This window comes from Serinus canaria, chromosome 2 (assembly GCF_022539315.1).
Source record: "Serinus canaria isolate serCan28SL12 chromosome 2, serCan2020, whole genome shotgun sequence".
NCBI classification, from domain to species: domain Eukaryota; kingdom Metazoa; phylum Chordata; class Aves; order Passeriformes; family Fringillidae; genus Serinus; species Serinus canaria.
Window position 1 is genome coordinate 1,170,692 of NC_066315.1, and position 13,712 is coordinate 1,184,403.

Sequence of the window (13,712 nt, forward strand, 5' to 3'; positions counted from 1 at the left end):
TCCATTCCTGGGACATCCAGAGCTGCTCCTGCTTTTTTGGGGAAGTTGGGATGTGCATTTCCTTCCAGGATTCCAGAATTCCATGGCTGCTCATTCCCAGCTCCTCCTGGGCACCATTCCATCCCTGTTCCTGCCTGGATAGTGAATGGAAGAGGGAATTCCTGCTTTTCCTGGGACCTGGTGCTGCCCCTGGAGCCTCTTTCCCTATTCCAGAGAAACTGGATTTTGCTCCAACGTTTTCCTGGAGCTGGAATTCCTTTGTTGTGCTGCTCCCTGTGGGATTCCGTGTTTTCCATCCCAAATGATAAATTAAGGGAAAAAAAGGAATCCTGCTCTGGGGATTCCCAGATTTTTATGATTTCTCATCCCTCATTCCCAAATCCTTTCGTATCCCAAAAATACCCCCAAAAATCCCAATCCCAGAGGATTTTGGGGCTGTTTGCTCTCCTGGTTTTCCAGAGAAGCCGAAACCTGACGGATTATCCCATTTGTTTTTTCAGAGCAAGGAGAGTGGAGAACCTGAACCCAAAATTCCCAGAGAGGATGAGGAAGAGGAGCCAGTCAAGCACAGGTGATTCCCTCTTTGTTCCCACTTTCCCCAGGAGGATTTTCCCTTGGGTCTCTGTGATTCAACAGGAATTTCCCATAGGAATTTGGTGCCAATGATTTGGGATGAGGGGATGGGTGGGTTCATCTGGGAGGCAAAATTCCATCTGGGAGTGTTTCCAGAGGCAGCAGGAGTGTTGGGAGCTCCCCTGAATTCCCAGCCATTCCGGCAGGGATTGGTATTTTTCCATGGATTCCTGTGGCTGTTTTCCCTGGAAAATGGGACCTGAGGCAGATCCAGCTGATTCCCACCAAGGCTTTTTTGGGGATCCCAAATTTGGGTGGAAAGCATGGAATGTGGCCTGTTCCCATGGATTTATCCCTAAAAACCTCCTCGGTGGCAGAAATGAACCAGGAAAAGAAAAAAGAGGAAAATCCTCCTTTTTAAAAATATCTTTTTTTTTTTTTTGGGAATGACTCCTTGGAAAAAGCAAATCCTGATGGAGAAAATCCCACAGGGATCTTGGGCTGGCGGAGCCAAATTCCTTGGGAGAGGGAAATTTCTGGGCTTGGAGTTTGTGCCGGGAAAGGCTCCGGAGGTGCAACCGGAGCTCGGGAGCCTCCTGAAAAATGGATGGATCCGGAGCTCTCGGATTCCAGCGCTGCCCCCGGACCTGGAGCTGATGGAATCCGGGCTGGTTTTCCCACCCCTGTGGATCCAGGCCCGGCTGGAATGAGGAATTCATCCCCCAAATCCCAAAACAATCCTGGTCTGGGCTGGTTTTAATCTGGGAATTATCCTCCAAATCCCCAAAAATCCTGGTTTGGGTTGATCCTCCAAATCCCAAAAAAAGCCCGATTTGGGCAGATTTTATCCTGGGAATCATCCTCCAAATCCCCCAGAATCCAGGTTTGGGCTGATTTTCCCTTGGGAATCATCCCCCAAATCCCAAAAAATCCTGGTTTGGGCTGATTTTAGCCTGGGAATCATCCTTCAAATCCCAGGAAAATCCTGATTTGGCTGGTTTTCTCCTGGGAATTATCCTCCAAATCCCCCAGAAATCCAGGTTTGGGCTGATGTTATCCTGGGAATCATCTTCCAAATCCCCAGAAATTCCAGGTTAGGGCTGACTTTCTCCTGGGAATGGCTGCTGGGATTGCCTGGAGGGATCTGAGGGTGCTGTGCCATTCCTGGTGTTTCATTCCCAGTGTTCAGCAGCCCCAGGAGTTTTTCCATGGATTTTCCTGCATCCAGTGGCAGATCCAGCCAAAGTCCTTCTCCTGCCTCAGGATGATTGCCTGGAAAATCCAAGGAAGTTGCAGGTGGAGAGGAAAGTGTGGAGTGGGGAAATTCCAACCCGGCTTTCTCCTCAAATTCATGGAATTCTTTGGGATTCTCCCATTTCTGGGGGAAAACTTCCCTTCCCAATGGATTTCCTTGTTTTTCCCACTCTTCCCATCTTCTGGAGCAAAATCTGCTCCATGGGAATGTTTGAATCCCAATTTTTGCCTGGATAATTCCCAACTTTTGATTTTGTTTTGCTTTTCTTGTGGAATTTCTGCTTTTCCCATGGGAGTTTGATCTGGAAGAGCCCATCCCTTAATTTCCTCTTGGGTTTGGATTTCCCAAGGATCTCCCTATGGAAAAGGGAATAGCTGGGCACTGCTGGCCTGGGAAAAAGGGGAAAAATCTGCTGGAATTTCACCTGGATTTGGGAAATGGGGAGTCCTGGTGGCTTAAATCTCCCATCCCTCCAAGGCTCTTCCAGGAGCTGGGCTGGGTTTTCCAGGCAGAAGGAATTCTGTGGGATAGGGAATGTGATAGTTCACGGAATAATCCTGTGGTTTGTGGAGCAGAATTCCAGGATTTTCTCTCCTGGCTGCTTCCCTTCAGCTCCATCCCAGCCCATCCAGGTGTGGAATTCCAGGTTGGATTGGCTTGGAATCCTTCCTGGATGCCTGGGATCCTGAGGATTCTCCACAGGCTCTGGCTAATGCCAGGAATGGCTGGAGAGGGAAAACTCCAGGAGAAGGAGCTGGAAGTCCCTGCCAGGGCATGGAATCATCCTGGGAGTTATCCAAGGATTTTTTCCTGCTTTTTCCTCTGAATGTGAATGGATTTGGGGAATTCCCTCTCAGCCCCTTGGAAAATGGGGAAATCCCATGAAATTCCATCCCTGGCAGTGCCCAGGGCCAGCTTGGAGCAGCCTGGGACAGCGGAAGTGTCCCTGCCCATGGAATGGGATCATCCCTGAGTCCCTTCCGAGCAATCCATTCTGGGATTCTGGGATTCTCCCACCCCTTCCCCACATTTTTCCCTCTGCTCATTTTTCCAGGAATCCCTGGGAGATCCCACACCCTCCTTCCTGCTCCTGGCATCCCAGTGCTGCCAGGAAAGCTGGAGCAGGGAAAAACCAGGAATGGTTTGGGTGGGGAAGGAGCCAAAGGATGATCCCAATCCATGGGCAGGGGCAGCTCCCGCTCTCCCAACCTGGCTTTGGACTCTTCCAGGGATGGAGATTCCCAACCTTTCTGTTCCAGTGGCTGCAGGAAGGACAAGATCCCCTCGGCTCTGGTTTTCCCAACATTTTTCCCAGCCTGTGCTCCCATTTTTTCCTGCTTTGTTCCTGCTCCACTCCAGCCTCCCCATCCCGTTTTTCCTTCCTCATTTTCCTGCAAATTCCCAGCCCTGCAAGCCCTGCTCTTCTCCCTGGAATTCCAGCTGTGATGCCTGATCCAAACTCTGGGAATTCTCTCTGGAGCTGTGAAAAACTTGGATCCTTTGGATTTTTGTGTGGACCAGGAAGCGGAGCCGCTGCTCCGCCTTTCCCGGGAAAAGGGTGTGGGAGGATTTCGGCCTTTCCGCCTCATTCCCGCGGGGTAAGGCCCTGGATTTGGGAATCAGGGACCTGCTGGAGCCTGGAATTCCCATCCCGCAGCTCCGAGCCTTGGAATTGGGCTCCTTGTGCCAACAGAACTCGTCAGAGGTGGGAAAAGTGGAGCTAAAATCCCAAGGAAAAGCTTGGAGAGGGACGGGATAAAAATAATCCTCAATTTCCCGGCTTTGGGAGAGGTGAATCCACAGGGAGCCCTGCCCTGGGACACGGAGTTATCCTTGGAAGTTGCAGCTCCTGGACTGGGGGAGGAGCGGGCTTGGGAAACCCGATCTCCCTGAGGAATTCCTCCCTCTGGAATGTCACCAGACAGGTCCGGAGCGCTTTTGTTTGTTAATCCCTGCCTCCAAATCCCTCGGGATTCTGCTCCAGAGGGGGTTGGGCTCGCCAGGAGAATCCAGGACCTGATTTCCTTCATCCCGGGGCAGGGAAATCTCAGGGAAGGGGTTTAGGACAAGGAAAAAAATGGAATAAAAATCAGGATTGAATGTGGGAGGTGGGAGCTGAGCTGGGGACCCGGGCAGGGTTTGATTGACACTTCCCGGGATCTGCTCCCGCTTGGACACGGACATGGAGCATCCCAGGGATCCCTTCCCATCGGGAATGTGCTCAGGAAAAGGAGTGGGAATGGGCAAAGCTGGGAATTAACACGTTTTGCTCCAAGCTGGAAGAGGGAAAACAGGGATTGGGTCCACCTGGAAGCTGAGAGCACCGGGATCCAGGATCCAGGATCCAGGCTGGGAACATTCCTGAGCTGGCTCCATCCTGAAGGTTCTGATCCCGGTTTTGGGCTCTCCTCCCTCTGGAGCTGGAGGGTTTTCCCTCAGGATGGAGCTGATCCATGCCTAGGGCAGGATCCGTGGAGCTTCCCGTGATCCCAAGCTCTGGGTGATCCTGGATTTTCCCTGGGATTGGGATGAGCCTCCAGGGTGACACCGTGCTCCTTCCAGCCCTTGGCTCTTCCCAGCGCTCTGCTCTTTTCCAGGAATCATTCCTGGGAATTCATCCACCCCACGGTGTTTTGGGCATGGATTTCTGGGCGCTCAGACTTCCAGCTGCCCATCCTGGGGGAGAATTCCTGGGAATGGGAGCACGTCTGGAGCATTTTTCCGCTCCCAGTCTTTGTGCTGGCTCCGCGCTGGGATTGTGGATCCGATCCCCGGAATTCCAGCAGTTATCCCAGCTGTTATCCCGTGGCCATCTCGGTGCTCCCAAGGTGCCTCCAGGGCTCCTTTTGGTTGAACCTCAAGGGTGGAAGTTGGGTTTGGATCCATCCCAGCGTGGAGGAGCCGCAGGAAAACATGGATGAGGTTTGTCCTCGTTCCAGCGTTGGTGTTCCCGGCACGGCTGGGGTGGGAATGGTTTGGAATCTCATCCAGCTCCAGCAGGATCCCACGCTCCGCATGGAATGCCGGCTTTGTCCTGTTTGATTCATGGATATTGAAATTCCCAGTGTCCACCTGGAAAAGCTCAGGTGCTTGGGAAAGCACGGTGGGAATCCTGGTGGATTTGGGATCTCCTCCAGCTCTCCTGGAACACCTGGATGTCTCCCAATCCTTGCTCCAGCAGGGAGCACGTCCTGGAAAAACAACCGGCCTGGCAAGTTTGGTGTGGAGAGGGGTGGGATTTTCTGGGATTCCTTCCTTCTGGAGCCACTCTGGGAGCAGGACGGGCTTGGACACGCTCGGGCAGGAGCAGCTTTTCCAGGGAAGAGCTTTTCCTCAGGGAGGGCTCTCCTGGATCTCTGCCTCTTCCTCCTTTGGTGCCTTGGGTGAGGAGTCCGGGAATGTCGGCAGCACCTGCTGGAGTCAATCCAGAGGATCCCAAGGAGCTGCTCCCAGGGCTGGAGCCTCTCTGCTCTGGGAAAACTGGGAATGCCCAGCCTGGAGAAGGGAAAGATCCAGGGAGAGCTCAGAGCCCTGCCAGGGCCTGAGGGGCTCCAGGAGAGCTGGAGAGGGACTGGGAACAAGGATGGAGGGACAGGACACAGGGAATGGCTCCCACTGCCAGAGGGCAGGGATGGATGGGAGATTGGGAATTGGGAATTCCTGGCTGGGATGGAATTCCCAGAGCAGCTGTGGCTGCCCCTGGATCCCTGGAATATCCAAGGCCAGGCTGGAGCAGCCTGGGACAGTGGGAAGTGTCCCTGCCATGGCAGGGCTGGAATGGGATCATCCTTCAGATCCCACCCTGCCCATTCCAGGATGATTCCATGATCTCCATACATTTTTCCTGCTGTTCCTGGAGGTGAAAGCCTCATCCTCATGGAGTGGGATGGGGAAGCAGCTCCTGAAGCAGCTCCAAGTGACTTTTGGGAATAACGACAGGAGCAAGGAACCGGTGACACCGGAAGAAATCCCTGCTCCAGCTTTTCAGGGCACAGCCATTCCAGGTGCTCCTGCCACAAGGATTTTGGCAGCCGGGAGGCTTGGAAGAATCTGTGGAATTGTTTGTTCCATAAAGGCCTTGGGGTGGAACAGCCAAGCACAAGCCAAGCTCGGAGGGGCCTGGTTTCCATCGGGAACGCTCCGGGCATTCCGCGCATTCCCGGCGTGCCGGTGCCAAGGGCCTCCTCCCAAAAAAGCTGGGATCCCTCCTGCTTCCCCAGCCAGGAGCTCTGGGCCTGAGGGAAACATGGATTTGGGATATTCCCACCCAAACCAGGGAATGTGCCACCCCTGGCAGTGTCCATTGCTTCCCTCTGGAATGCTGCACTCCCCAGATCCTCCCAGTTCTTTTTTTGGGAGGGAATTCCTGGCTGGGAGGGTGGGAAGGGGCTGGGATGGAATTCCCAGAGAAGCTGTGGCTGCCCCTGGATCCCTGGGAGTGTCCAAGGATGGGGCTTGGAGCACCCTGGGATCATGGAAGGTGTCCCTGCCCATGGCCCTGATCCCAAGGGTCACTTCCATTCTGGAATTCCATCATTTACCTCAGGAACACATCCCAGTGTTCCCAGCACTCCCAGACTCTTGGCCAGGAGATTCCCGTGCTGGAGCAGGAATGGGAAGGGGTGAGAAGGGTTTGGATTTTCCACCTGTGCTCTGGTGACTTCCAAGGTTGGATTTTTGGTGCTTTCCATAAAAACCTGGTCTTCTGCTTCCCAGCCTTCCCAGCCTTCCCAGCTTCTCTTGGAGCCTTAATCCTGGTTAATCCCATCCTTGGTGGTTAATGAGCTCCACCTCCCTCATGATCCCTGTGGGCTGAGCTTTTCCATGGATCCTGCAGCCTCCGGAGTGTCCTGGAGCTGGGATGAGCTCCTGCAAACTGGATTTTCCAGGGTTGTGGCTTTGGGAGTTCCTTTGAGGCTTCCAGGGTTTGGCTCCAGTGAGGAATCACGCATGGGAAGGAGGGTGTCCAATTACAGCCCAAATTAGATGGGAATATCCTGGGATTGTGGCTCAGTCCTGACTCCTGAGCTTCCCTGGAGGAGATGAAAACATGGAAAAGCTTCCAGCTGATGTTCGGGTCCTCATTCCCTCGGCTCCACCATCCATTTATTCCAGAACCGGGATTTGCTCCCTGATTTTAGCACTTCCAGAAATGCTTGGAAAACCACCTCGTATCCCAAATAATCCCATTTTCCCCCCTGTCTTTCCCTGAAAGATGTTTTTCCCTGATTCTGGATCTTCCCTGGGGTCTCCATCTGGAGTATCCCGGTTTTTAGACCCAAAAGGTTGGAGCCAGGTGGGAATTGGGTTCTCCCAGGGAACAGGGACAGGACAGGAGGGAACGGCCTCAGGTTGTGCCAGGGGAGGCTCAGGCTGGATACTGGGAATGTTCCTCGTGGAATGGGGAATGGGAGTCCCCATTCCCGGTGGGATTTAAAAGCCATGGATGTGGCTCTTGGGGACACGGATCCCTGGTGGCCTCGGCTGGATTTGATGATCTTGGAGGCTTTTCCAACCTCAACAATTCCATGATTCCAGCTGCCTCTGGCTCCTGCTTCCTGCTTTTCCTGGGTGCCCACTGGGCCATCCCAGACTTTTCTCACTGCTCTTCCCGCTTTCCCCAGGGAGATCAAGCTGCGGAATTACGATCCCGAGGATGAGGAGCTGAAGAAGAGGAAGCTGCCCCCGGCCAAACCTGCCTCAGGTGGGAGAAACTGGGAACGTGGGAAGGGAAACCAGGGCTTGGGAAGCTCCGTGCTCTTCCCAAGGTGGGAGATCCGCTGGGATGAGGTGTCCAGGGAGGGCTTGGAATATCTGATGCTCTCACTCTCCCACCCGGCATTGCACAAGAGGGGTGGGAGCACTCCCAGGCCCAAATCCAAGGATTCATCCTCGGAGGAGCCTCCCTGGAGGAGCCTCCCGGAAATTCCGGCTGTTTTCTGTCGGATTTATCTGGAAGGAAATCTTAGGCAGGAGTTGAGGGCGTTGGGGCTGGAATTTCCTCACCCGGAACTTCCATAAATCCCCTGAGGGGGAAGTGAAGGAGTTCCCCGGATCCTGAAATGTGGAGTTTGCCTGGATTAAATCCCTTGGGAAATGCCCTGAATAAAAAGGGAGGGCTGGCAATGGCTGGGAATTCTGGGAATTTCCTCATGTTTTTGTAGGAGCTTAAAACTTCCATGTGAAAGGAAAGACGTAGGATGGCTGGAGCGTGTCCAGGGAAGGGAGTGGAGCTGGGGAATTCCTGAGGGAGCTGGGAATGTGATCCTGGAGAAAAGGAGGCTCTGGGGGGACCTTCTGGCTCTGCACAATTCCCTGACAGGAGCCAGGGGGGAATTGGGATCCACTCCCAGGGAGCAGGGACAGGAGGAGAGGGAATAACCAGGTTGGATATTGGGAAAATTCCATTTGTCCCAGAGTGGTGGAGCCCCATTCCTGGAGGGATTGAAATCCCTGTGGATGTGGCACTTGGGGACACGGCAATGCTGGGAATGTTTGCACTCAATCCAAAATCCAAGAGGGCTTTTCCATCTGAAATTGTCCTTGATTCCATGGAATCCATGTGCTGGAGTGGGATGCGCTCCCTGGTGGCTTTTTCCATGAGTGTTTTCCCATTATCCCGGATAGCTCCAGAGCTTTTCCTAAGGCCTGGGCTCGAGCTTGACTCCCCAGGAGAGTCCCAGGCCTGGAAATGAGTCTGGGACAACAAAATTCCAGACCTTTGGAGCAGCTGATCCCTGCAGGTGTTGGGAAAAGAGGCCTTGATCCCAACCAGCTTCCAGCTGCCGTTGCTGTTTGTGGGATTCCATCATTCCCAGATAATTGCCAGGAGGGTTGGGATACCGAAGGGATGTGCTCAGGTGTGGGAGCCGAGCTTTAAAGTAAAGCTTTGGGAATGGGGTTTTGGGGAAGCTTCTGGGAGCCGAGCCTGGAGCACCGGTGGAATTCCCGGCTTTCCAACACTGATCCTGTTTCCCCATCTAGTGGAGGACACGGTGAAGGAGCAGCTGGAAGCGGCCAAGCCGGAGCCCATCATCGATGAGGTGGTGGGTAAAGCTGGAATTCTTGGGAATCCAGAGCTGGAAATCTGGACTGGGGAATCGGGTTGGGAAATCTGGAGCTGGGAATCCAGAGCTAGAAATCGGGATTAGGGAATCTGGAGCTGGGAATCTGGAGCTGGAAGTCCAGATCTGGGAATCTGGATTGGGAAATTTGGATCTGGGAATCTGGAGCTGGAAATTTGGATCTGGGAATTCAGGGCTGGGAATCTGGATCTGGGAAATCCAGGGCTGGAAATCCATATCTGGGAATCCAGAGCTGCTCCGTGCCAGGTCCAGGCTGGAATGTTGCCTTTGCCTTTCACTGGATGTCTCCTCTCCTTCCCTAGGATTTGGCAAACTTGGCTCCCAGGAAGCCTGACTGGTGAGTGCCTATGGAATGCTGCTCCTGGGAAAAGGGGGTTGGAGTCAGTGGGGGGTTCCAACTTGAGGTTGTGCTGGAAATATCCAGGAAAACCTGACCTGAGGGTTAGAAATGCCAGGAAGATCCCACGGGATGTTGGAAGGAGCTGATCTTTAAGGACCCATCCAACCCTGAGCTTTCCATGATTCCGTGGAACTGGAAAACCCTCCTGGCTGTGGAGGAAGACACAATTCCCTTTTCCTGCTGATTCTTTGGAATGCTTGTCACCGAGGGATGGGTTGGTTTCGGAGCACTTTGGGAGAGAAGGAATTTCCACTGGGAAAGATGGAAAGGCCCTGCCTGGCCTTGGAATTGTCCTGACCCTGTGGCTCTCCTTGGAATTGTCCTGACCCTGTGGCTCTCCTTGGAATTGTCCTGACCCTGTGTCTCCCCTCGCAGGGATTTGAAGCGGGATGTGTCCAAGAAGCTGGAGAAGCTGGAGAAGAGGACCCAGAGAGCCATCGCGGAGCTGATCCGTGCGTTCCGGAGCCGCGGGATCGGGGTTGGCTCATTCCAGAGGGATTCCATGATCCGTGCTGGAGCTCGCTGGGCCAGGGAGGGGTTGGTGGGGCTTGATCCCTTCCCGAATGGATCTGGGAAGCTGTTGGTCCCAAGGAGCTTCCCAAGGAGGCTCCAGGAGCAGTTGGATTGTGCCAAGGGAAGGGTTGCGGGGTCCTGCGCGGGGTCACTCCCAATCCAACCCATCCATCCCTTCTCCATGGCTTTTCTCCCGGCAGGAGAGCGCTTGAAAGGGCAGGAGGGGGAGCTGGCGTCGGCTGTGGGATCAGCCAAGCAGGAGGGAAGCGACTCCGACTGAGGAGAATCCATCAGGAACGGGCTCTGGATCTGCCTCGCGCCCGCCCCGGGTCCCTCCCTGCTTGGGACTGCTCATCCCTCTTCCCGAACTTCCCCACTCCTGCTGTGCCTGGAGGAGAGGCAGATCCAAGGAGCCTGGCTGGCTGCTGAGGAACTTCCATGGAAAGATTTCTGGGATCATGGGGGGTTGATGGGAGCAGGACAGACCCCCCCCCCCCAGTTAGCAGGAACTTCCTCGGAGCAAGGAAAAGTGGGAAAACTCCGGGCTGGGGCCGGAAAGGTCAATCCAGACTGGCTGGGAAAGGAGGGGGATGCCAGCAGCCCTTGGAAAAGCAGGCTTGGAAAAGCAGGGATTGGTGCTCCTGTTCCTGTGCAGACACTCCTTGAGGCTCTGAGTGTTTGGGAATATCCCTGGCCAGCCCCAGAATCCCTGTGGGAAGGGGCAGTGTGGCTCGGGAATTGTTGGCTGCTCTGCATCCGGCTGAGTTTAATGTGGGATTTGCTTTGCTCCCGAATTTCCCGACCCTCCAGGAGCGTGTCCTGCTCCTCCTCTTGGGGTTTTTTTAGTGTTAATGGATCTTTTCCTAATAAAACAATTCCATGTGGAAAAAGTTGTCATTTGTCCTGCAGAGGAGTGGGAAGAGGAACAGTGGGATTGAGCCCATGGAAGTTGGAGGAGGAACAGTGGGATTGAGCCCATGGAAGTTGGAGGAGGAGCAGTGGGATTGGGCCCATGGAAGTTGGAGGAGGAACAGTGGGATTGAGCCCATGGAAGTTGGAGGAGGAGCAGTGGGATTGAGCCCATGGAAGTTGGAGGAGGAGCAGTGGGATTGAGCCCATGGAAGTTGGAGGAGCAGTGGGATTGAGCCCATGGAAGTTGGAGGAGGAGCAGTGGGATTGGGCCCATGGAAGTTGGAGGAGGAGCAGTGGGATTGAGCCCATGGAAGTTGGAGGAGCAGTGGGATTGGGCCCATGGAAGTTGGAGGAGGAGCAGTGGGATTGAGCCCATGGAAGTTGGAGGAGCAGTGGGATTGAGCCCATGGAAGTTGGAGGAGGAGCAGTGGGATTGAGCCCATGGAAGTTGGAGGAGGACAGTGGATTGAGCCCATGGAAGTTGAGGAGGAGCAGTGGGATTGAGCCCATGGAAGTTGGAGGAGGAGCAGTGGGATTGAGCCCATGGAAGTTGGAGGAGCATGGATTGAGCCCATGGAGCTGGAGGAGCAGTGGTATTGAGCCCATGGAAGTTGGAGGAGGAGCAGTGGGATTGAGCCCATGGAAGTTGGAGGAGCAGTGGGATTGAGCCCATGGAAGTTGGAGGAGGAGCAGTGGGATTGAGCCCATGGAAGTTGGAGGAGCAGTGGGATTGAGCCCATGGAAGTTGGAGGAGCAGTGGGATTGAGCCCATGGAAGTTGGAGGAGGAGCAGTGGGATTGAGCCCATGGAAGTTGGAGGAGGAACAGTGGGATTGAGCCCATGGAAGTTGGAGGAGCAGTGGGATTGAGCCCATGGAAGTTGGAGGAGGAGCACTGGGATTGAGCCCATGGAAGTTGGAGGAGGGACACTGGGATTGAGCCCATGGAAGTTGGAGGTGGCCACAGCAGGTCAAGCACAATTCCTGGATGGGCTCATCCAGGTTATTGTGGGATCCAGGTTCCTGGGGTGATCCCGACCCCGTGCCTCTGGAAAAGGTGAGCAGGTGGGATCTGCCCAGCTGATCCTGTGTTTTCCCTGGAAAACTTTATTGTGGCTCTGGGAGATCTCGCAGGATGGTGCCGGAATCCTCTGGGTTTGAAGTTTTCGAGGGGAAACTTCTGGTACTGACAAAAGATTCCAGCTGGGATAAGAAGAGCTGTTCCTGGTAATTCCCACATCCTGCTGCTTTTGTCCTGGTGGATCATTCCCAGGGTGATGGGTCCTTGTCCCTGTGCCAGGATCTGCTGCTTCCCACTGCTCCATGCTCTTCCACCTGCAAGAGCCCCATTCCTGCTTCCAGGGAATGCCTGGGAGCAAAGAGCAGCTGGAAAATTCCCTGATTCCTCCTCCTTTCCCAGCTTCCTTCCTTCACTTTGGCTCTCCTGTTCCCAGTGTTTGCAGCCATTCCTGCTCCATCCTCTCCCCTTGGAGGGGCCATTCCCAGGTGTCTGGGGACAATGGGGACATTCCATGGAGCAGTGGGAGAGCTGCACCCACCGGGGCCAGGCTCCATGTTGGGATGTGCCTGTGGATTCCCTCTGGATTCTCTGGTGGAAAAACCCCTGGGCTGGTGTCCATCCATCTCCCTAATAGGGCGTTTTTGGGTGGTTTTCCCTGTTTTTCCTTGGATGGGAGACTTCCAAGTGCCCCTTGCTCTTATCCTGGGGAAAAATATTTCTGGTAAAGGAGTGGGAAGGTTCCATCAAGGAATGCTGTGGTTGTCCCTGGATCCCTGGGAGTGTCCAAGGCCAGGCTGGACAGGGCTTGGAGCAGCCTGGGATAGTGGGAGGTGTCCCTGCTCATGGAAGTGGGATGGATGGGATGATTCTTAATTTGCTTGCAGCCCAAATTGTTCTGGAATTCCCTGATTCCATGGGGCCGTGGAATCTCTGGAATGCCCTGTAGATGTCAGCAGATCTCTGTGCACAAAAGTCTGCAGTGTCCAGCTGTTCCCAACAGCTGGAACCAGGATGAAGCCAGGCTTTGCATCCCTGACTGGGATGAATTCCCTTCCCTTCCCTTCCCTTCCCTTCCCTTCCCTTCCCTTCCCTTCCCTTCCCTTCCCTTCCCTTCCCTTCCCTTCCCTTCCCTTCCCTTCCCTTCCCTTCCCTTCCCTTCCCTTCCCTTCCCTTCCCTTCCCTTCCCTTCCCTTCCCTTCCCTTCCCTTCCCTTCCCTTCCCTTCCCTTCCCTTCCCTTCCCTTCCCTTCCCTCCTTCCCAACCTTCCCTCCCTTCCCACCCTTCCCAACCTTCCCTAACCTTCCCTTCCCTTCCCTTCCCTTCCCTTCCCTTCCCTTCCCTTCCCTTCCCTTCCCTTCCCTTCCCTTCCCTTCCCTTCCCTTCCCAAACCTTCCTCAAACCGTTCCCAACCTTCCCAAACCTTCCCAAACCTTCCCAAACCTTCCCAAACCTTCCCTTCCCAAACCTTCCCAAACCTTCCCAAACCTTCCCTTCCCAAACCTTCTCTTCCCAACCCCTTCCCCAAACCTTCCCAATCCCTTCCCAAACCTTCCCTTCCCTTCCCAACCCTTCCCTTTCCCTTCCCCTGTCCCTTCCCTTCCCCAACCTTCCCTTCCCAACCCTTTTCCTTCCCCCCTTCCCCTCACACCTTCCCTTCCCTTCCTTCCCTTCCCTTCCCATCCCTTCCCAAACCTTCCCAAACCTTCCCCAAACCTTCCCCCAACCTTCCTCCCAAACCTCTCCCAACCTTCCCAACCTCCCAAACCTTCCCAAACCTTCCCAAACCTTCCCAAACCTTCCCAAACCTTCCCAAACCTTCCCTTCCCAAACCTTCCCAAACCTTCCCAAACCTTCCCTTCCCAAACCTTCCCTTCGTGGGAAGCAGAAGATTTTCCCCTCGTTAACTTTCAAGGGAAAACATTCCCTTCAACCTGGCTGCAGTTCCAGGCACAGCT

The 13,712-nt window shown here is 54.4% G+C and overlaps 1 protein-coding gene across 1 annotated transcript; it reads left to right on the forward strand.

Annotated features, from left to right (window-relative positions):
• Nucleotides 1-308: 308 nt before the first annotated feature.
• On the forward strand, nt 309-10,716 carry CCDC12 (coiled-coil domain containing 12; the record flags this gene model as incomplete). Its single annotated transcript, XM_030238851.2, has 6 exons — nt 309-571; nt 7,453-7,532; nt 8,813-8,874; nt 9,216-9,250; nt 9,689-9,765; nt 10,027-10,716. Coding segments are annotated over 6 exons (597 nt in total), but the record flags the coding sequence as incomplete, so codon positions are not given.
• Between the last annotated feature and the right edge of the window lie 2,996 nt (nt 10,717-13,712).